At 41.1% G+C, this 23,357-nt stretch overlaps 1 protein-coding gene and 1 non-coding gene across 23 annotated transcripts in view; both read right to left on the bottom strand.

The window, feature by feature from the left end:
* Positions 1–221: 221 nt before the first annotated feature.
* Positions 222–23,357, bottom strand: part of ZC3H11A (zinc finger CCCH-type containing 11A) — a 44,047-nt gene continuing 20,911 nt past the window's right edge. For all 22 annotated transcript variants that reach the window (XM_043567643.1, XM_043567622.1, XM_043567631.1 and 19 more), the window contains 14 exons: positions 19,714–19,837; positions 18,537–18,740; positions 18,303–18,419; positions 17,959–18,039; positions 17,025–17,135; positions 15,883–15,945; positions 14,679–14,777; positions 12,687–12,755; positions 7,543–8,046; positions 7,137–7,216; positions 4,668–4,998; positions 3,084–3,250; positions 2,653–2,720; positions 222–2,215 (listed from right to left, as the gene is read on the bottom strand). In XM_043567643.1, coding sequence (XP_043423578.1) covers positions 1,957–2,215; positions 2,653–2,720; positions 3,084–3,250; positions 4,668–4,998; positions 7,137–7,216; positions 7,543–8,046; positions 12,687–12,755; positions 14,679–14,777; positions 15,883–15,945; positions 17,025–17,135; positions 17,959–18,039; positions 18,303–18,419; positions 18,537–18,740; positions 19,714–19,837 — 2,277 coding nt within the window. In that variant the 3' untranslated portion in view covers positions 222–1,956. The remainder of the gene's footprint in view (positions 2,216–2,652; positions 2,721–3,083; positions 3,251–4,667; positions 4,999–7,136; positions 7,217–7,542; positions 8,047–12,686; positions 12,756–14,678; positions 14,778–15,882; positions 15,946–17,024; positions 17,136–17,958; positions 18,040–18,302; positions 18,420–18,536; positions 18,741–19,713; positions 19,838–23,357) is intronic.
* On the bottom strand, positions 4,176–4,280 carry LOC122476682. Its single transcript, XR_006295594.1, has one exon. It is a non-coding gene; the product is annotated as a U6 spliceosomal RNA (small nuclear RNA).

The following is a 23,357-nucleotide window of genomic DNA, read 5'->3' as shown; positions in this document are numbered from 1 at the left end:
TAATGGAACTCAATTCAATTAATGTTGGGAAACCCTAAGCAGCTAAAACTGAGCATACTTGTGGGGAAGTTTGGCAATACGTCCATGTGAGAGTTTTCTAAAGCAACACAGTCATCTGTGAAATTGGAGCATTTAAACAAGAGGCCAACGACGTTGTGACTGGGGACCCTGTCGAGACAGACCCTAGGCTGAAGTGACGTATGACCGCTTGACTCACAAGGTCCAGACTTTCCTACACCGGCTTTATTTAAAACACAAATAAGTATTTCTCTTTCTTGTAATGGCAAATGGTTCAAATAATGCTGAACATGAATCATTGACTAATACAAGGACTTTAAATATGAAACAAAATTATTTTTAAAAAAGCAAAAGAATAAAGGTTATATACAAAAGGGACCTGGAATCTTTAAGCTGATTCCAAAAATGAAATGAGTAGAAAATCTGTGGTGAAACCAGAACATTCCACCCCTGCTTTGGAGAAGGGCTATTATACAACATTCAGTCAGCTGAAGAAGGATTGGTAGAGAGGTGTCTATACATAAGTTTCAAGTCATTTTTGCTTGTGCAGAATCATCCAGATCTTCCCAAGACTGAATGGGCAGTCCTGTGGCTTTCTTCCTTTTCCATATTCCCAACAAGGCTACATGAAGTTCAACTCTCGATGAGCCGCTTACAACAGCAGTTCCTTAGGAGCCAACACGACAGGTGGGTCAGATTTCCCTATGAGAAACAAACTGGCCACCCACAGCAAAGTATCAAAATGGACAAGTCCTCCTTTCCTCTTCCTTCCGATTATGTACAACATGTCTCCTCTTAAGACTCTTCTCCCCATCACGCTTGTTCCTTCACACGTCTAAACCTTGAGGTGATACGAAGGAGACCGACATCAAGAAAAGAAAATTCAATTCCGAAATGAAGAGAACTGGAAGGTATACAATACACCCCCAGAGCATCTCAATAATCCCTGCTACAGTACGGTTCGGCATACTGCTACAGTTCGTAGATAAATATTGGCAGCTTGGAGGAGTTCCATTTTTTTTCCCCCTGGCGGTTAGCGAGTACCAAATAAATACTGGGCGAGACGAGTTTGCTGGGAGAGTTAGAAATAAAAAATTAACCAATTTTTATCCCTGTGATAATTCAATGCCAGTAGGAGGCAAGTACTGAAGAAGAGAAGGGACAACTTTCATACTAAAAAAAGAATTCCTCTAATCATTCTGTCACCATCTCTTGTTAAGAATCCAGGGAATCCCAGAAAGAGAAAATTAGTTTCAGAGGACCCCTGAGGCACTTTAAAGCCTTAAAAAATTACAGTAATAATAAATTAGCTATTGCTCTTTAGAGGCTTACAGAGCAGCAGAAGCATGAAAATCAGGTTGAAAAAGTTATGTCCAGATTACAAGCTTTCTGAGCTGCTCAGCCCTCTCTAAAGCTTAGTTGGATCTCCAAATACCTTTAAAAAGACATACAATTTAACACAGACTGAGTGATTTTTTTGTTTAGTGGTAGTGTGAAATTTGGTCCTTAATGGCAGCAGCTGTCTTCATCCTTTTCAAACTCAGGTAACATTAAGTACATTAAGACAAGACATAAAAGAAATATACAGCAAAGGGGAAAAAAGCCCAAACTGACAAACACCTCAAGGAGTCACTAAGTTCTCTCGCACCCTTCGACTTGGATCTCCCTCTCAGTTTTTTTGTGGAGAGGTGTAAGACAAGACATTTTTCTTATAGATGCTAGACAATGGCATCGAATGGACAATGGTTATCAAGGGACTTTAAAAATCTGACCCCAAGGAATCCAGGACAGGTAATTCGGAGGTATACTTCTGATACGGGGCAAATTCTAGACTAAAGAAATGATCATCTTGGGTAAATGTTATAATAGATGAAACTAAGTCCAGTTTTTTGTTTTTTTGTGTGTTTTTTTTTTTTTGTTTTAAGTGTTCTACCGCCTTCAGCTATCAATCATCTCTGACAGCTCAAGCAGAAGGTCATCTTCATCTTTCCCAGGATCCAAGTCGATCTCAGCTTCTAATTTGCCTCCTGAAATCTCCCATATTAGTTTCTCAAAATCATCCTCCACTGAAAGCGGAGGCTTTCCTGTTGAGGCAGAGCTGAGTCGGCGAGTTTTCGTAGCCACCTGGGATGAAGAAGGGCCAGATACTTCCGGTGGGGAGGGATCGGAAGAGGACTGGACCGGAGGCAGCGCAAGACTGTAAGAAAAAACCCAAAAGATTATTAGAAAACTGCCTTGTCAGTGGTTGGCTGAATGGTCCCACCATTCAATGGTCCCACCCACTGAATGTCTCAGGAACACAAAGAGTTAGCAAAGAGCTGTTTCTGATAAAAAACGTAACACAGAACTGTTTTACTGATTTGGGACAAAGCATTTTCATCCTTTAAAGAAGCGGAATTCAAACAGATATTTAAAACATCAAAAAAAAAATAATACAGTCAATATATAAACAATGGCACCAAAGGAGAACAGCAACCCCGAGTATCATGTTTTCTTGCGATTAACTGGAAGCTTACATTTACTTAGACGTGGCCAAATCGGCAATGTTCAAATGTTTATGAAGCAGTGTTATTCTCCAGAGCATAAATAAGAAGAGTGGCCTAAAGTCTGCTTAGGAAGAATCGCAAGTATTACCTGTCTCTGGGTTTTTCTGTCTCAGGCAGAGCGACTGACTTGTCCTCAGAGAGGAGTGGGACGACAGCCTACAAAAGGAAAAGTAAGGCGATTCAGTGGGAGGCAGGCTTTTTTTATTTGAACATACTCATGTTCTTCTGCCACTTTCTCAGAATCTTGGTTATTATTCTGGAAATCCAAGAATAAATAGTCCCAAGATTGAGTGCCGAAACAGGCAAGATATCTTGCTGCCCAAGAATTCGCTTTAAAAAAAAAATCCCATTCTGCCTCCCCACAAAGGTGTGCTTGCAGACGGAGACTACGGTAACAACCTAAACTACCAAGATGCGGAGGCAACGGCAGAAGCGGCAGAGGCAGGGAGCTGGCAGAGCTCCTCTCCCGGCTTTCCTCCCACACCGCTCACAGCAGCATCTAGTTGGATCTACGCTTACCACAGCTGCTTTCCTGGTGGGGCTTTCCTGTAGGACGCTGCTGGAGCCGAGTGGCTTCACAGCTGCAATGACAGCAGGGTGCACCTCCGCCGCCTTGCGCTTGGGGGCCAACTTGGGGGATGAGACCACTTTAACGACAGATGGCTTCACGTTGACTTTGGGTTTAGCTACAAGGGACAGAAAATATCTGATTAAGAGCTAGAATAATTCCTCTTTCACATGGAGAATAATTTACAATATCGACCTTCCTTCACGATACTGGAAATAACACACACACCCCAAAATGAAAACAATCCATGAATGATCTGCACTATACATGTGGGCATAATGTAGATGTATACTCAAATAATCCCTTCCAGTGGCTCTTGAATTTGCTGTTCTTCCATTCCCTGGTGTTTTCCTTCTTCAAAACCAGAGGAAAGATAACACCACAGAAAGCTTTTTCCCCCACGGAGATGTAACTGACATATTAACATTATATTAGCTTAAGGCATACAACATAATGATTCAATATACTGTGATCGGATGACGGCCATGGTAAGTCTACTTAGTACATACACAGTTACAATTTTTTTTGTGTGAGAACTTTTAGGATCTACTCTCCTAGCAACTTTCAAATATGTAATACGGTTTTTTTTTTTTAATTTTTTTTCAACGTTTATTCATTTTTGGGACAGAGAGAGACAGAGCATGAACGGGGGAAGGGCAGAGAGAGAGGGAGACACAGAATTGGAAACAGGCTCCAGGCTCTGAGCCATCAGCCCAGAGCCCGACGCGGGGCTCGAACTCACGGACCGCGAGATTGTGACCTGGCTGAAGTCGGACGCTTAACCGACTGCACCACCCAGGTGCCCCCGTTTATTCATTTTTTAAGAGAGAGAGTAAAAGTGGGGGAGGGGCGGAGAGAGACGGAGACACAGAACCTGAAGCGGGCTCCAGGCTGTCAGCAGGGAGCCCTTTGCGGGGCTCGAACCCATGAATCATGAGATCATGACCTGAGCTGAAGTTGGACACTTAGCCACCTGAGCCACCCAGGTGCCCCTGCAACACAGTAGTAGTTAACTATGGTACATTACGTCCCATGACTTGTTTAAAAATATGCAATCCTTCACGAATCTGCATGCCATCCTTGCCTGGGGGCCATGCTAGTCTTCTCTGCAGCGTCCCAATTTTAGTTACGTGCTGCCGAAGCGAGCTTTAAACAAAGCTCTTTCTCTCCTTTTTTTTTTTTTTTTTCCAGTTTATTAGCTGATTTTGAGAGAGAGAGAATCTCAAGCAGACTCTGCGCTGTCAGCATGGAGCCCAATGTGGGGCTCGAACCCACAGCCCGTGAGATCACGGCCTGAGTCGAAGTCGACCGCTCAACCTGACTGAGTCGGGCACCTCTAACAGCAACTTTAAATTCTGAGAAAGGAACTCCTCTAGTTTTGTCTTTATTTTAAATAGAATTATCAAAAATCCTACTCTCCACCTGCGTGACCAGCATACAACACAACCGGAATCTGACTCAACTGTTGCCAGGAGTTACTAGAAACTCGGCAATTGTGAAATCCTAAAGCAACACACTTTAGCAAAACCACTCACCTTTACCCCTTTTTTCCAAGGTCTGTGCTGCACATTTCACATTCAATATTGAGTCCCCAATTCCTGAGGTTTCTACCTCTGCTTTTTGGGACGACTTTGTGGGCAGCCGCTTTGTCAGGTGCCGTGTGATGCCTGGCGCGGCCGCGAGCAGGGCCTTCTCTGCTATCTGAGTGTTGCAGGAGTCTACATCTCCCCGAAGGGGTGTCAAAACTGATTTTTCCTTCTGCGTCGTTCCCCTCTCCAATTGTTTCTGCATGTGCTTCTCTCTCATGGTCTCACATCTCTTGGCTTGAATTTTAGGGATGCCAACTCCCGTGGTCTCTTCTGAAGCCTGTGGATAAATTTAAATGACAGATTTGAAAACTTAGTACCCCCAACAATCTGTATGATAATTATTATTTGTAAGTTACCAGGCTTTCTTTAGATCTCAAAAACAAAAACAAAAAACAAAAAACAAAAAACTTAGGGCACCTGGCTGGCTCAGCTAGTAGAACATGCAACTCTTGATCTCAGGGCTGTGAGTTTGAGCCCCACATTGGGTATACAGGTTACTTAAAAATAAAATCTTTATCTATCTATCTATCTATCTATCTAAAAGTAGGCTTCACACCCAGCACAGAGCCCAACGTGGGGCTTGAACTCATGCCCAAGAGCCAGATCCAACTGAGCCACCCAGGCACCCCAAAATTTAAATCTTAAAAAAAAACAAAACAAAAAACTTGTTTCAAAGAAAAAAACTAAAGCTGAAACTAATATAATGTCAATTTTATTTCAATTAAGAAAATCTTATTTATAAGTTACTAGGCTGACCTCTAAGTCTAGCAGAGTTTGACGTGATCTAGAACACAAGAGCTGATATTAAACGGAAAATGCCAAGCTGAAGATGAACGTTAAAGATACACGGAACAAGGAGCACCTGGGTGGCTCAGTCAGTTAAGCGACCGACTCTTGATTTCCACTCAGGTCATGATTTCCTGATTGGTGGGACTAGGCCCTGCATCCGACTCTGTGCTGACAGCACGGAACCTGATTGGGATTCTCTCTCTCCCCTTCTCTCTGTCCCTCCCCCGTACATGTGTCTGCATGCTCTTTCTCAAAATAAACATTAAAAAAAAAAAAATGTGGGGAACAACAAAAACCCCAATGTTATAGGATAGATGATCTTGACCCTAAGTCAACTACAAACGCCTCCTAATCAGACACTGGCACAAAGATTTATGTTCAATGATATTCATCCTCTTAACTGTATAAAACTACATCTACATGTCCAGAAACAGACTATATTGACATAATAGAACATTATGTGGCCAACTAATGTCTTGAAGAATTATGAATACAGCATAATTAAAGCAGGCTGCACAATGATACACTGTAGAGTTCTCAATTACTTTATTTTTTTAATGTTTATTTTTGAGAAACAGAGAGAGTGGGGGAGGGGCAAGAGAGACAGAGAGAGAGAGAGAGAGAGAGAGAGAGAGAGAGAGACAGAGAATTCCAAGCAAGTTCTGTGCTGTCAGTCCAATGCGGGGCTCAAACCCATAAACTGTGAGATCATGTGACCTGAGCCGAAATCAAGAGTCAGATGCTTAACCAACTGAGCCACCCAGGAGCCCCTCAACCATTTTCTAAACATGAGTTAAACACGGAACAAGTTCACATATACATGTGTATATAAACAAAAGGCTTGCAAGAAATCCATGAAGAAACCTAATGGTTACTACATCTGAGTTGTGGAATTATAAGCATTATTCTTTATTAAAAAAATAAAAGTTCCCAAGTTTTGTACAATGGGTGACATTATGCTTAATTTAAAAAATATTAAATGGGTGGCTCAGTCAGTTAGGCGCCTGACTTCGGTTCAGGTCATGATCTCATGGTTTGTGGGTTCGAGCCCCGCACCGGGCTCTGTGCTGAGAGCTCAGAGCCTGGAGCCTGCTTCAGATTCTGTTTCTCTCTCTCTCCCTCTCTCTCTGCCCCTCCCCGGATCATACTCTCTCTCTCTCAAAAATAAACATTGAAAAAAAATTTTTTTAAATATTAAATGGGGGTGCCTGTGGCTCGGTTGGTCAAGCATCCGACTTTGGCTCAGGTCGTGATCTTGCAGTTCATGAGTGAGAGCCCCTCATTAGGCTCTCTGCTGTCAGCATGGAGCCAGTGTCAGATCCTCTACCCGCCCCACCTCCCCCGCTTGTGTGAGCTCTCCCACACTCTCTCTCTCAAAATAAACATTAAAAAAATATTAAGCGACCAATTAAAAACAACTTTAAAGGGGTAGAGAACACGGAGATACAGAGAAGTACAGAAAACTCTCACAGAAAATTATAAGCACAGTGAAAGCTTGTTTCCCTAACTTATCAGTGAAATGTTACATAGAAATTTATTATGCTAAAACTAAAAGGCACATTTTACCATTCATTTGGCCTTTGCTTGCCATGAACAAAACTATACAATGATCTAAAATAAACTCACCTCTTTAGCCTCTGTTCTAGTAACAGTGCTCTGAGAAACCACTTCATTTCCTTCTTGAAGTTTCTTCTCTTCTTTTATACCTATATTCATATTAAACACATCATCAATTCTCTCACTTAGGCTGCAACTTCAGTAACAGATTAAAGCAAAACTTTTCTTCATAAAAATAAAGATAAGATAGGACAACTAAAATTGTAGATAAAGCCCATCGTCCTCATAAAGCTTAGAAATGCCTGTTAAAATATCAGGCGCTCCTGTAAAGAAACAGCTTAACTTCATCGGATCCAGTGGTCTTCAAAGTTATCCGAGTACAGTTCTGGCAGAACTCCTACGAACACAGCGCGCACCACCGCCCTCTGACACACGACTTGGGGAAATGGCGCCACAGACCGAACTGTGTCCTTACCTGGTTTTTTTGTGATTCGGAGAAGCCGCCTTGCCCCGGGGGTGGCCTCGGGTTGCTGCTGGGAACCGATGCTGCTCTCTGAGCTCTGCTGCCCGCGCAGCGCCTTCTCCTGTTTAATCTCCTCCAGCGTCTTGATGTGCACTTCCTGCATAGACTTGGTTCTCCCTGCGGGCTCCTCCGACGTTACTTTGCTGATGACTAGAGGTGGCAAAACCACCGTTTTTTTAATTTCGCTGTCGGCCTTCAGCTTGATACAAGTTACATCCTTTTTGTTTTTTTGTCTCTCTGCTTCCTGCTGCCGATGTTTCTTTTCTGCCAAGACCTCAGAGAAGGTTTTGATTCGGATAGTGGAGGGGCTTCTTGTTCCTAAAGTAGAATCATCGACTTTTGAAGGTCCGTCTGTCTTGAGTTTAGGTTGTAATTCTCCACGTTTCTGACTAGCTTTTTCAAGAAGAATTTCTTCTAATGTCTTCACGTGAATCTCACCAACTTTAGTAACTCTCTCTGTTTTCATGGGGGAAAAAACAAGTCACTGTATTTGGAGTTTATCTCTTAACAACTTACGATCTTTCTGTTCTTGGATCAGGACAGAGTCCTGACAGAGTAGTATCATTTAGGCAGGTAATTAAAATGATCAAAGTATTAGTCTCATTTTCAGTTTCAGAAGACTCCAAGTTTCAGGAAGTGGCCCTCAAGGAAAACTCTTAGGTGGCAAAAATTACTGATTTGTTAGAGTTCTATTCAGAAACTTATTCCCGAAGAACCTCAAAGCCACTTACTAGCTGGAGAAATCTGTCATTGTAAATCTCACCAAACTAGTAATGAACTAATTCTTCCATTCATTTATGGATCTAAACACGTGCTGGACACCGTGCTAGAAAAAGAACAGTAAGCAAAACACAGTATCTACCCACATGTAATTTAAACTCAGAGAGACCAAACAGGCAACAACAAAGTGTGATAATAACGTTGTGATATGTTGTTGTTTTTTAAGTAAGCTCTACACCTAACACGGGGGCTTGAACTCATGACCCTGAGATCAAGAGTCACCCTCCCTCCCCTAAGGACTTAGCCAGCCAGGCGCCCCAACAATGATAATCTGATACAGGAAGTGTGATGCTAACACATAGGAACGGACAGCAAGAACCCCAACCTCTGCCCAGGAACCGGTGAAGGGAAGCTTTTCAGAGGAAGTAATATTTAAGTGATATGTGAAGGATGAAAAGGAGGTGAGAGGGGTCCAAGACAGAAGAGAAATGGGAAAGGCTCAGAGAGTGGCATGCCCCCGAAGAGCTATTTTTAATGACACATTCATCACTCTACATCTGTTTGAAGAGCAAATTCACACTGACAGATATGCCTGTCCTCACTACTGAAGGGCTAAAATAAAGAATGATGTAATGTGGGAAAATTTGGAGACTGTACACACACATTTGATAAGTGAATGACAGCTCTTCATGCAAGATCAAAACCCAAAAATATCCTTTAACAACCTTAAACACATCACACTTGGTTTCACCTTTTGAACCTTTGAATGTGCCGTCCCTTCTACACAGAATATTCCCTACTGGTCTTTCTCCTGCTGCCTCGTTAGTTTTAACTGAGTTCAGTTTAGAACCTGACACCCTCCAATCTAGCTGATTTCTCTGATCATAGCACTGCTCACACAGTACTTCAAGTGTGTGTATTTCCAACCACACCAGATAGATACTTCATGAAAAGGGGCTATATTTAGTTATCTGAAATATGTCAGTACAGTAGCTGTACATAGACAGCACTCAAACAGATACTGAATCACTTCCTTAGGTGTCTCGAATACAAATTCTTCCATTTGAAGACAGTGGGCTGATCTCAGAATTACCACTCCAAGGGAGCGCGTGAACGGGGACATGAAGACCTTATTTCTCCACTCTACCAACATTTTATCAAAACGACAGAGAAGATAATAAAAGTAGAAGAAATCCACAGCGCTGGAAAACAAGGCTACCACCGGCAGAGCATAAATCTTGAGGGATTTCTGAGATAAGACAGCAGCTGTCTGAATTTACAGAAAAACAGAAAAAGAACAAAAAAAAAAACTGTAGGAGTGAGATCTGTTCTTCCCAGCAGAGCCAAAGAAAACCCGCCAAACTAGCAGGAAAAGCAACAGTGGGTAGAAACGTAAGGATGGGAGGCACCTGGATGGCTTAGTCAGTTAAGCATCCGACTCTTGGTTTCAGCTCAGGTCATCATCTCAAGGCTTGTGAGATTGAGCCCCACACTGGGCTCTGTGCTGACAGTGCGAAGTCTACTTGGGATCCTGTCTCTCCCTCTCTAACCCTCCTGCTTTCACGCTCACACGCTCTCTCTCTCAAAATAAATAAACTTAAAAAAAAAAAAAAAGGCACTTTCATGATGAAACTTAAAAAAAAAAAAGGAAAAAAGAAATTTAAGGATGACTTATAGAACAGCTGGACCAGTCATGACCTTCTCCTGAGAACTGCTCCCTAAAACGAGGAGAATCCGCTGGGGAGGGGAGCACATTAGGAGGTCGGGGCTGAAGGGAGAAGATGAAACAAATGACAAGCAGAAAAAGAACAGGGGACAAGAAGAAAAAGTACAGCTAGGGAAGGAAAGAAAGTGGCTGTGCTCTGAAAGTAAAGAAACTTCTTACTGTGGCAATGGTATGAGCCCCCAGTCTTCTAGCCTGCAACCCACACAACTGCCTTTCAGTAAGTACACCTTCCCCACTTAGGCGGACCTTACTTGTGTCTCGCAGTCAGGAGGGAGGATCACCTGAGGACAAGTTGGTTAGAACCCACACAGGAAACCCAGGCTAGGAACTTACAGCTATGAAAAAGCAGTAACATTAAAAGTGAACCAGAGACGCCCGGGTGGATGGCTCAGTTGGTTGAGTGTCTGACTTTTGATTTGGACTTAGGTCATGATCCCAGCGTTGGGGGACAGAGCCCTATGTCTGGATCTGCACTGAGCGTGGAGCCTGCTTAAGATTCTCTCCTCCTCTCCCCTCTCTCTGCTTGTGCACTCTCTAAAATTAAAAGAATAAATTAAAAAAAACAGTGAACCAAAATAGAGAGAAGCGATGAAGATGACCAAATAATATACTCACACATTTTTTAAAAGGTTCAAATTAGAAACTCCAGAGCAGCCTGAAATCAGGCTGTAAAAGACGGAGAAATCAGAGAACCAAAAAAGGGTCTTGGAAAACAAAAACACAAGTGCAAAAATAAATCCAACAGAAGGAACTAATAAAAAAAACCCCACCAACCTGGTCAAAAATCAGCCATCTAGAACAGGTTTAACAAACTATAGTTGCTGGGCCCAATATGGCCATGATCTCAATTTTATAAATACAACTTTATTAGAACATAGCTGCACAGGGGCGCCTGGGTGGCGCAGTTGGTTAAGCGTCCGACTTCAGCCAGGTCACGATCTCGCGGTCCGTGAGTTCGAGCCCCGCGTCAGGCTCTGAGCTGATGGCTCGGAGCCTGGAGCCTGTTTCCGATTCTGTGTCTCCCTCTCTCTCTGCCCCTCCCCCGTTCATGCTCTGTCTCTCTCTGTCCCAAAAATAAATAAAAAACATTGAAAAAAAAAATTAAAAAAAAAAAAGAACATAGCTGCACGGACGCATTTACATATTGTACAAGGCTGCTTTCACACCACAACGGCAGGGTGGAGTAGTTGCAATGGAGACCACAAACCTTTGCAAAGCCTAAAATATTTACTATATTCCTGACCTAGAAAATAAAGCCAAGCAAAGACCATAGAAGGTGAGGCAAAACCCCAAAACCCAAAGGAATGGAGAATATGAAGACAAGATTAAAACACATGAGAAGCCTATGTCCAAAAGTTCCAACCTCTGTCTAGTAAGAATTCCACAAAGAGAAAACTAAAAAGAAGGGTGGGAAAGGAATACTCAAAGAAATTGGAAGAATGTTTTCTAGAACTAAAAAAAGATAAGTCCTTAGATTTGAAGGGCCCACCTGAATACTGGTCTGAATGAACAAAAAGTTCCACGTTTAGAGCCACCATACTAAAGTCACAGCATAGTAGGGAAGGGTAAAGAAAATCCCAACTAAAAGTTTCTGAAGAATAAATTCAGGTTCTTTACAAGGGTAATAATGTTTGACATCAGACTCCCTTTTTATGATGCTGGCAAAATCTTAACACACAAACCAGATGAAGACAGTATGAAAAAAGAGCACATGCCAACACGATTCATAAACAGATATAAAAACTAAAAAGCATCAAAGTGAGGAGCGCCTGGCTGACTCAGTCAGTAGAGTGTGCAACTCCTGCTCTCTGGGTTGAGAGTTTGAGCCCGACTTTGGGTACAGAGAGTACTTAAAAAAACAAAAAACAAAAAACAAAAACAACCAAACATCAAACTGAATCTAGCAATGTATAAAAAAGCTGAAGGGCTAGAGTACATGTTCATTTTACTATTCATTAAACTGTATACATGTATATGCTAAGTAGTTAGACTTTCAAATTTAAAAGGTTTAAAAATTACGGGTGGCTCAGCTAGTGAAGCATGTGTGTCTTGATCTCAGGGTTGTGGGTTTGAGTCCCATGTTGGGTGTAGAGATTACTTAAAAATTAAAATCTCAATATAAGGAAGAAAATTAAAATACTTAAAACCTCAACACCCAAATAAAACAAACGTTAACATTTTGGTGTATTTTTTGCAGTGTTCTTTGTAGGCATATACTTTTATCTTTACAAAACTGGAGTCATCTCATATATATGGATGCTACTCCCGCGAATAAGTTCCTAGAATAAGAAAATAAATTTCATCACTCCCATAAAATAAGGTTCTTACCCTACATCAAAAAGTCAAAAGCACTATGTGTTCTTTTGTAACCTTTCTTCATTCAATATAATGTGAGAAATTTTCCACATCATCATTGTTAGAACATGACTTATGACAATAATTACGTTAGTACATAACTACCTTAATTGAACTGGATTTCTTTTTGTTGGCTATTTAGGTGGTTTCCAGTTTCTTACTACTAATGCTATGGTGAACTAATGATTTTGCCATCTTTTAAGAAGAGGATTCATACCAGTGAGTAATTAATTACTTAGATTGTTACGGCAAGGAAAAAAAAAAATAACAGAAGCTGGTTTTAGAGTTTACTTACCTGCTGCCTCCTCACTGTTTGGACCAGCTGACATGCCTAATCGCTCCTTCAGAGACTTGGAAACGTGAACTGTAAAGAAAAAAGAAAAAAAAAGTTGAACCCAGACTTTTTTCTTCATTATTATTATTACTATTATTTTTTAATTTAGAGAGAGAGCATGTGCACGTGAGTGGGCAAGAGGGAGAGAGAATCTTAAGCAGGCTCCATTCTCCATGCAGAGCCTGACACAGGGCTTGATCCCATGATGCTGGGATCATTACCAGAGCTGAAATTAAGAGTTGGATACCTGACTGAGCCACCCAGGTGCCCCAGAACTTTTCCCCCCAAAGTTTACAAATTGGGCTTATGCTTCTCTTCTAATGCAAATTCTTAAAAAACAAACAAAAAAAAACCCTCTTAAGATCTTAAAATTTTTCTTTTCCACAAAACAGACCTATGTGAATCATGAATTCCCTAGAGTATTCCAGAAAGTTAAAAAATTTTTTCTTAGATCTGAAAAGCAAAAACTACTGAATTCAGGGAAATAATTTTGTTATTGTACAGCCTTCTAAAGTCTTAGTGGCATCAAAAGGCTCCCATCCCTCAAATCTACTTTACTTATTTAAAAAAAAGTTTTTTTTAATGTTTATTTATTTCTGACAGAGAGAGAGAGAGAGAGAGAGAGAGAGAGAGGGAGAGAGAGAGAGAGGGCATAAGTGGGGGAGGGGCAGAGAGAGAGGGAGACACAGAATCCAAAGCAGGCTCCAGGCTCTGAGCTGTCAGCACAGAGCCCGGCGGGGGTCTCGAACTCATGGATAGTGAGATTATGACCTGAGCTGAAGTTGGATGCTCAAATGACTGAGCCACCCAGATGCCCCTCAAATCTATTTTAAAATAGGCTTCTTAGTTATGAAAATTTTCAATATGATCAATAGGCCAGGAGAAAAAGGGTATAGCTGCATAGAAAAAGAATAACTTCTACTCGCTCTGAGAATGCAAGGAAGACTCTAAATAAGAACAGCTACCCATCAAAGCCTCTTGGAGGGCGCCTGGGTGGCTCAGTTGGTTAAGCGTCCAACTTTGGCTCAGGTCATGGTCTTGTGGTTCGTTGAGTTCAAGCCCCGCATCAGGCTCTGTGCTGTCACTGCAGAGCCCACTACAGATTTCCTGTCCCTTTTTCTCTCTGCCCCTCCCTGCTCATGCTCTCTCTCTCTCTCAAAAATAAACATTAAAAAAAGAGAGAGAAGTTAAAACTAAACACAATAAAAAAAATTTTTTTTTTTTTTTAGTAATTAACACCAGTGTTTCATTGCTAAGTCACAAAAGGAAAAAAAAATTCCAACCTTGATTTCTTTCCATAATTAGAACTTCAACTAGGTAATCACTCTAACTCCCAAACATCCTCAAGTTAGTCCATATCTCTCCGTACCAACTTCCAGGACCACTATATCTATGTCACTAACTCCTCTCCTCCAGATTATTTTAACATCCTGCTAACTAATATTCTGGACAGCATTCTTGTCTCCTTCTAATCTTTCTCCGTATTTTAGGCAGGGTCATGGTTCTAAAATGCGTATCTGAGCTTTTGATTCTCCTTCATAACCTTCCCATGGATTGCTACTAAGCCCAAAGGCTCTACAATGGCTTAAAAAGCTTTATATGGGGGTGTGTGGGAGGCAGGAGTCGGACACATAACCGATTGAGGCACTCAGGTGCCCAACACCGTGTACTTTTTCTGTCACAGAATTTATCACAATATATAGAAATATTCCCGTCTGCCATTATACTATAAACTTCTGAGGACTGTGATGGTATTTATTTTATCCAGTGGCATCTACCTAGAATCTAGCAGAGTAAACACTCAAATGTTTGTTGTTGAATACAGATAATCTGATTTACCTGAACAACCACCACAAAAAATACAAACCATCCTTGATAACATTACAAGAGAGAAGCGTCATGATTACACACACACACGCACACACACGCACACGTGTATTAGAATGAAGGTACCTTTCTTTGGTGCTTTGTCAGTGTTTGTTTCTGTAGCTTCAACTTTCTTCCCTAACCTCTGTGCAAGGCTACGCTTTAATGGAGGATCGCTGTCACCACCTACAAACAGACAGAACTTAGTTTAAGAGTTTAAATCCATCTTCAACAAGGTAAAGAACTATAAGCAAACAGACAACACAGAATAATTGTTAAGTTTTCTGCGTTTATATGGTGTGTTCATTCACTAGCTTCCTTAGAATTCAGTGTTAGAGAATACAAAGGTAGCAGAAAGAAAAAATAAGGAACAAAAAATTAGAACACACAAATCAACACCTACCAAATAATAGACTAAAACTACAAATGGCCCTGAATGATAAGCACTGATTAAGGCCAAAATTCAGAATTGGGATTATGTGGGAAAAAACCAAAAACAAAAACACATACAAACAAAAATCTTATTTGGCCAACTGCTGAATTCTAGGCATATCTGGGGTTAAATGCACCTGTGATGATTAGGTGACCAGCAAAGCAATCATTACATTTTCCTGTGACATGAAGACTCTGAAGACTAAATAGCCCTCTCTTCTAGATAAGAAATCTAAGGTTATGAAGGATTCTGTAGGTTCCTGAAGTCGCCAATTAGTGATAGAGCCAAGACCTGAACCAGGTTTCCCGCCCCCTGGTTTGCTGTCTTGTACTGCTCTACACAAGGTGTCTACGTGTCACCAGCTGAAAGTTGTTTTTCAGGTTGCCCGACAGAAGGTATCATCTTTGCAGGGTCCCATTAGAAACTGGAGAGACTAGACACAAGGTAGGATTTTTCTCTCCATTCTCATTTGTAATTTAAATGTGAAACCATAAAATCACAAAGTTTACATGTATGCTGACATTTAAATAAAAAGTCATATTTTTTAGCTAAAAAACTCAAGTTCCAATCTGTCCATAGAAACAAAGAGATATCTTCTTTACGGTTTTTTCCACACAGTACCTTCTAAAAAGCTGGCTATAGTCTAAATTGTAACACTACAAATTTCTGTAATCAATAAAAGGTATTAACGCATACGTGAAAAACATCAAGAAATTCTGTAAGTTCTTGCAGCCAAGAATTCAGAAGGACCAGCAAATCAGTATCGACAGGACGTTCATGCAAAGGGAGTTCTGGAGGACATACCATGTTAATGCACAAACAGAAAACCACAAAGGATCTGCCCCAAATTTATCTCACCTACTGAAAATTTTCGTTTTCCCAGTCTCTCGGTTAGACTCAATCTTACCAAGGGTTCTTCTCCTGAAATGGCAAAAACAGGATTTCTCTACCATTAGTCCATTTTTCTGTATTCAGTAACTAATAATGGGTTACAACGTATGCTCTGATAAGTCCACCCAGGAAGTCTCTTGAAAGTCAGGTCTCAGTATTAAGACTATACCTCACCGGAATTAAAAAATAAATTAATTATTTAAAAAAAAAAGACTATATCGCATTGGGAAAAAAAGATTTAACCTATTAAATAATTTTTTAAAAAGTTTATTTATTTGAGAGTGAGAGCAGGGGAAGGGCAGAGAGAGAGGGAGAGAGAGAGGATCCCAAGCAGACTGCGCTGTCAGCGTAGTGCCTGACGAGGGGCTCGAACTCATGAATCATGGGATCATGACCTCTAAGTCAAAACAAAGAGTCGGGTGCTTAGCTGACTGTGCCATCCAGGTGCCCTATTAAATAATAATTTAAATAGCCAAATGCGCAGCCCAAAGGGAATTAATAACACAGTCCTAATTCTAACAGTAGCCAAGCATATGAACACAGGCTGTGTTCTGACCAGCTGATTATAAAACCCAAGCTCTTCTTTTTGCTTGTGCACCTCGATACGCTCAATGAAACCACACTCTACTCCACTGCTAACCCTTGTACAGAACTTTGATTACCAGCAAAAAGTGAGCTCTCTTTCTTCTAGCTCTTTGTTGTTTCAACAGCACATTTAAATGTATCTACACTACACTTACTTAAGTCATTATCTCTTACCACATTTAAAACTATTGAGAGAAAAGACTTCCATTTTTCCACAGCTTAAAGATTTTATTATAGTTCTTTACTCACAATGGGCAGTCAATAAATTTGTTGAATGGATACAGATAAACGTAAATGTAAAAATGAAACATACATAAATGTGAGAGCTGCTTGAACAAGAATTTTAACCTTTTATAAGTCAGAGTCAAAGGCACTGATTTTTCTTCTCATCCTTTTATGTGACCAACATACTAAAGTCTTCCTGCAAATCCATCGAAGATACACTACACCTTAGGACTTAGCTCTTTCAGTTATACGGTAGTAGTAGCCTGACAACTCTCAACCCAGACCGACCTATATCTCACCTTGTTTGCTGGAAAGAGTTACTGTCCTCACTACTGTCCGGACATTCTCTTTTTCAGGACCAGGAATGGGCTGAGGTTCGAGTAAAAGACTGGAAACTCCGGAAGAACCTTCTGAATAAAGCAAGTCAGAGAGCAGCAAATAATTTAGGAAAAAATAAAGCCATTACAAGCCAAGAAATTGTTTTTTGTGACCAGTTAAGTTCAACACAGACCACTGGAGGACTACGGGCCAGTCTTGTAGAGGCAAACCTAGTTGCCTTTGGTGAATTAGGGTGGGGCAAGAGAGGGGAGAGAATCCCTATTTCTTCTCTGCTTTGGTCACAATGTAAAAATAAAATATAAAATTGTTTCCAGCGACTCGGATTGTTTCCAGCGACTCGGGCACTGAATCTTTTATTTACCAAGAAGGCTAGCTCCTAAAGTGAACCTCAGAAGCACGCCAGCCACCAAGTGTGTCAACTCAACCTTTTAAAATCTGTCTTTTAATCATCTGCAAAACACAACTCCAAGAACAAGCCTTAGCAAGGGAGTACTTAGAACCAACCATTTGATCCTCTCTAAATACTACTTTTCACACTGGATCTGTAGTTTTTAGGGTTGGAAATATAGGCCAACCAGGCTGAGGCAAGCTCTAGAAGACAACAGCTCCTGAGAAGAATTCAAATAATTCAAAATAAAGTTTTTCTCGCCTCAGTGTGATTTATATGCCACTCTTTGGAGTTGTCTTTCTCAAGACAGAGCAGTTCTTCCCAGTACACTGTTGTCCACGTCTAGCTCTGAGTTAAAAAAGCCGCCCTGATTTCAAGAAGTCTGTGCTTTACTTCAAACAAACCACATGTGCTCATTCTGGCTGCTGCCAAGTGTCCTCATCAGAAGGTTCTTGTTATTCTCCTGTAGTAAAATCCAACCACCTGTGTCAAAACTGATGACTTACCACCTTGCTTCTTGGATTTTTCCTTCATTTTCTTTGACTTAATTTCCTCAAGGGTTTTTATTCCAAAATTCAAACATTCACCTGAGAAACCCAAACAGAAACCACATGAGGAAAGAACACCTCACGCCCTCTGTGTTTTATTTGTGCACAGCAAGCAGGCAAATGTTTTCTGGACAAATAAGAGAAAGTAGGTGTAAACCTGCTTGTGCGTACAGTGGGGGCGGAGGAGAGAGAGGTGGCGGTGATCGTGATCCATTCCCAAGTTATTTAAAAGAGTTCGGGCACATTCAACAGTGCTGCAAGGCTCATGAGCAGGCACCAGCAACAAGACGGCCTCTTCTTACCTTGCTTCAAAGTGACCCCAGGTTTGCGGGCAGAAGCTGCTCGTAATCCATTGTGAACTTCGGGAGTTGGTTGCAGGATGGGCGTTTTGCTTTCATCGCCTTCCTCAGAAAACTGATCTATGTATCAACATGTAAGGCAAAGGTACAATTAACAACAGGCTCTAATTCTGATTTCTAACTCACTAAATGACCCCCAGTCACTTATTTGCCTTAAAGAAAGAGCTGAAAACTCACCATCATCATCTTCATCATCATCTGCAGCATTGATTACAACGGGTGGATGGGTGGGGCTGGGAACATTTTCCGAACTTTCTACTTTCATAACACTTCGCAGCTGAGGGGAGGGATTAGACTGGACAGATAGTTTGTTCTGTTGAACTGTGAGCTGGTTAGCCTTCACTTCCTCTTCTGGTGACTCAGGCACACTGGGGAGCACAGCTAGATACACAACATCAGTCAGAAGTTAAAAATAGAAGATAAAGTCCCACTTCATCAAAAAATCTCCAACCGCATAGAAGTTGGGTGCATTTTCCTTATGAGCACTTCTGTCCTTTTATACCCGATTTCCCCATTTTCAACAATTAAGTTGCACACTCCCAGGGAGGGAAAACAGGGCTATTAGCTAGTAACTCCTCACCGTACATAAACACACTCAAAGTAGGTGTTCAAAACACAGACTAATCTGGAGACTAGACGTATAAAACTGGTTGCAAATTCTAGACATTTAATTTTAATACTGAAATTTGAGGCTTTTTGCTCAGCAAATAAGAGATAGTAGATATAACACTTCTGAACCAAACCAGAGAGGAGCAAAGCCACTTTTTTCTCTTAAACGGGGGCCAAAATGTGTAGCCATCAAATTTTAATCACCTAAGCAGGGTTGGCAAACCCTTTCTGTAAACAGTTGGGACAGTAAGTATTTCAGGCTTTGCAGACTGCTGTGTCCCAACTATTCAACTCTGCAGCAGGAGCATAAAATCTGGCCATAGAAAATATGTGAATGAATGGGCATGGCTTCCTTCCAATAGAAGGTTATTTTATAAAACAGGTGGGGGGCCAGTTCTGTCGAACCCTGGCCTGGAGAATCAAGTTTCTTTTGGAAAACTCATTGGGTCTGATAAGAAAATGGGAAATGAAGCTATCGTAATGTAAACTGTCATGCCGAGAAACATTTGTGAGGCAGCATGGCTTTTGGCGACAAAAGCTTATGATACTTACTGGTTTATGAGCAGGGCTATCTAGGTATAAGTCATTTAACCTTAAAGAGTTCAGCTCCCTCATCTATAAGGTGGAAATAAAACTGTTCTCTTGCAGGACTAAAAGGCCGCGTATGTAAAGTACTCTATATACTGCACACAGCAGGTGTTCATTAAATAGCAACTATTCTTTTAAAACTAAAAACACATCTCACTTTTACTTGGAGGTAGGAAAAGGCCATCAACGTAACGTCCTCTGTTGTGATGGAAAGCGCAGTTCAGCTTCTGGCATCCCATTGGCTGATTTTCCCAGTAACACGGAATCTCACTACGTTTTTTCTAGAGGAAAAAACACATTGTTTTCAAATAAAAAAGGAGTTGTGACCTGTGTTACTTTGGCCATTTGTTTTCTGAATAATCAAGTTCATCACAGGCTTCAAAACTCTGAGGTATGTGAGCTGTGAGCACGAGGGTTGCTGAAAGTGACGCTCTTCATGCTTGATGGGGAGAGGAAGTGGGTAGGGAAGTAGTTCCTCTGCTGTTGTCTCATCCTAGAACCTCTAAATGCCTACACTTAACTTACAGATGCAGGATAATATATTAGTTAAGATGATGGAATCAAAGATACCATTATGCTACATACTGGCCATGTGATGGTGGACAGGTAATTTAATGCCTCTAAGTCTTAGTATCCTCAGCTATAAAATGGCAATAAGAGTAGCTATTTAAGTTTCGTGTAAGGATGAAATGAAATAATGTACACGAAACAGCACGTAGAAAGGACTCACTAAACTGCAGTTATCATTTGAAGCTGCGAGTTCATAGCTTTGAGATCGATTTTCCCTTTTGTGACTTCTCCAAGGAAGGCACATGTAACACACTAAGGATTGGTATTTTCCTTCGCAAGCTACCGCACCCTTTTGAAGGGGAACGAGAAAAGAAATACCCTCACATCAAGAATAAACTGCTGGGTCACAGGATATATGCTCGGCAGAAATACATACATTACTGCTAATGCATACACTAGATGTGTACGTTGGGTTCAAAACAATACTGTTTGTTAACAGCTCCAAAATGGAAAACCAAATGTACACAAACACCAGAATGGATAAATACACTGTAGTTTTTTCATACAAGAGCACTCCACCCAGTACACAGAAGGAATAAACCACTGCTACACTTAACATGACAGTGCAAAAGGAAAGAAGCCAGACACAAGAAGAGTACACACTGTGTGGCTGCACCGATGTAGAGATCAAAAGAGGTAAAATTTCTCCGTGGTAGAGCAGTCAGGTTAGTGAGAAGTTTTGAGGGCACAGTTGGCGACAGTCAAGAGATAAAGGGGGAACACAGAACTGCATCTGTTGGATTATGTCGGATCGCTCATCCTAATAAGTAACCTAAGGTTTAAAATTGTAGGAAGAGTGGGGCTCCTGGATGGCTCAGCTGGCTCAGCATCTGACTCTTGATTTCGGCTCAGGTCATGATCGCACGGTTGTGAGGTGGAGCCTTGCATCGGGCTCTGTGCTGGGCAGGGAGGCTACTTAAGGCTCTTTTTCTCTCTCTCCCTCCACCCCTCTCCCCCTTTAGCATGCACACAGGTGTGCTCACTCTCTCACAAATAAATTTAAAAAAATTCTAGGAAAGAATAGCAGCATTGCTTCAGAAAGCTAAAATATGGGAGAGAGAAACAAAAACAATTACCATTATAAAAAGATCCTTAAATGTAGCAAAAAGGGCAAAGATAAAAATTGATGATTTTGAGAAATTATTTGATAATACACTGTGTCAGTGGGAATGTTGGAAGAATCATACAGCCCTGTGTACCGATAATGGAAATGAAAATTAGCTCAACATCTCTGAAAGGCAGTTCGGTTAGAAAAAAAAAAAAAGTACTTACAAAACTGATGTCATGAGTTTACTGCCACATGTATAATAACCTATTTTCATTTTATTTATTTATTTATTTATTTATTTATTTATTTATTTATTTATTATTTTAACATTTATTTTTTGAGAGGGAGAGACGGAGCACAAGGGCAGGGAGGGGCGGAGAGCGAATGAGACACAGAATCTGAAGCGGGCTCCAAGCTCTGAGCTGTCAGCACAGAGCCCCATGCAGGGCTCAAACTCACGAGTCATGAGATCATGACCTGAGGCGAAGTTGGACACCCAACTGACTGAGCCACCCAGGCGCCCCTATAATTACCTATTTTTAAACAGTACAGCAAAGGGGCGCCTGGGTGGCTCAGTCGGTTAAGCGTCCGACTTCAGCTCAGGTCACAATCTCGCGGTCCGTGAGTTCGAGCCCCGCGTCGGGCTCTGGGCTGATGGCTCAGAACCTGGAGCCTGCTTCCGATTCTGTGTCTCCCTCTCTCTTTCTGCCCCTCCCCCATTCATGCTCTGTCTCTCTCTGTCTCAAAAATAAATAAAAACATTAAAAAAAATTAAAAAAAAAACAGTACAGCAAAAACCTTTACCTTTCAAAGAAATGGACAGAATTTATTAGTCTCCTGGCACACGCAAAAGGGAAGCATAATAGTACTATTCTCTTTTAGAAGCAACAATTATTCAATTACTCCTTCCTTAAGGCAGAACCTAATGCTCCTGGGTCTGTCTTTGCTTAAGTTTTTACTTCTTTCCTGGAAGCAGTTTTCAAATTACTGGATGACTTCTGTAATGATATCCTCTATATACATGACACATGCGTATAGTCACATGACATTTACTTGCTCTGTTTAACACACTTACTGGATTTTGTTTCTTTTTTTAAAAATGTTTATTTATGGGGCACCTGGGTGGCTCAGTCGGTTAAGTGTCTGACTTTGGCTCAGGTCATGATCTCGCAGTTCATGAGTTCAAGCCCCGCGGCGGGCTCTCTGCTGACAGCTCAGAGCCTGGAGCCTGTTTCCGATTCTGTGTCTCCCTCTCTCTCTGCCCCTCCCCTGCTCGTGCTCTGTCCTTCTCTGTCTCTTAAAAAATAAAATAACACGTTAAAAAAAAAAATTTTTTTTAAAGTTTATTTATCTTGGAGAGAGAGAGAGAGAGAGAGAACACACAAGCGGGAGAGGGATAGAGAGAAAGGGAGACACAGAATGTGAAGAAGGCTCCAGGCTCTGAGCTGTCAGCACAGAGCCCAATGTGGGGATCGAACACATGAACCTCGAGATCAAGAACTGAGCTGAAACCAAGAGTTGGATGTTTAACCAACTAAGCCACCCAAGCACCCCACTGGATTTTGTTTCTAAATGAAAAGTAATACACAATGAAAACCACTTGGAAAATGGTAATAGATGCTTGCTATGCTATTACCCAAAAAGAAATACAGAATTCTCTCTCCAAATATATATCTATATCTGTATCTATAACTAAAGGTGTGCCTGGCTGACTTAGTTGGTAGAGCAACTCTGGATTCTGGGGTCATGAGTTCAAGCCCCATGTTGGGTCTAGAGTTTATTATTTAAAAATAAAAAAGAAGAAGAAAAATTATAAATGTCTACATGTATACTTAAAAACTTAAAAGTATTCCATGTTAAGTGTACCCACTTTTCACTTAGCAACAGATCCTCCCTAGTAACATTCTCGTACAGATTTTTTTTTTAATATTTAAAAGGTAATACAGCACATGGTCCAAAGACATACAGCTGATTCTATGAAGTCACTGCGAATACTAAATTAGCTAATAGTGAACCCGACTGCTCCTCTGGGAAATACAGAGTTTAAGTTAGTCAGGTTCCTGCAAGTTTCTGGTCACATTTTTATCAAATAATCAATATAGCACGGTTGAACGGGTGTTTGTGTTTAAAGACACCTTTTTTAGTGTATTCATTAACACAGAACTCAAGGCCAAGGGCACTAT

Source organism: Prionailurus bengalensis, chromosome E4, assembly GCF_016509475.1.
Source record: "Prionailurus bengalensis isolate Pbe53 chromosome E4, Fcat_Pben_1.1_paternal_pri, whole genome shotgun sequence".
Classification (NCBI taxonomy): Eukaryota; Metazoa; Chordata; class Mammalia; order Carnivora; family Felidae; genus Prionailurus; species Prionailurus bengalensis.
Note: the sequence above shows the minus strand (reverse complement) of the source record. Positions and strands in the feature narration are given on the sequence as shown.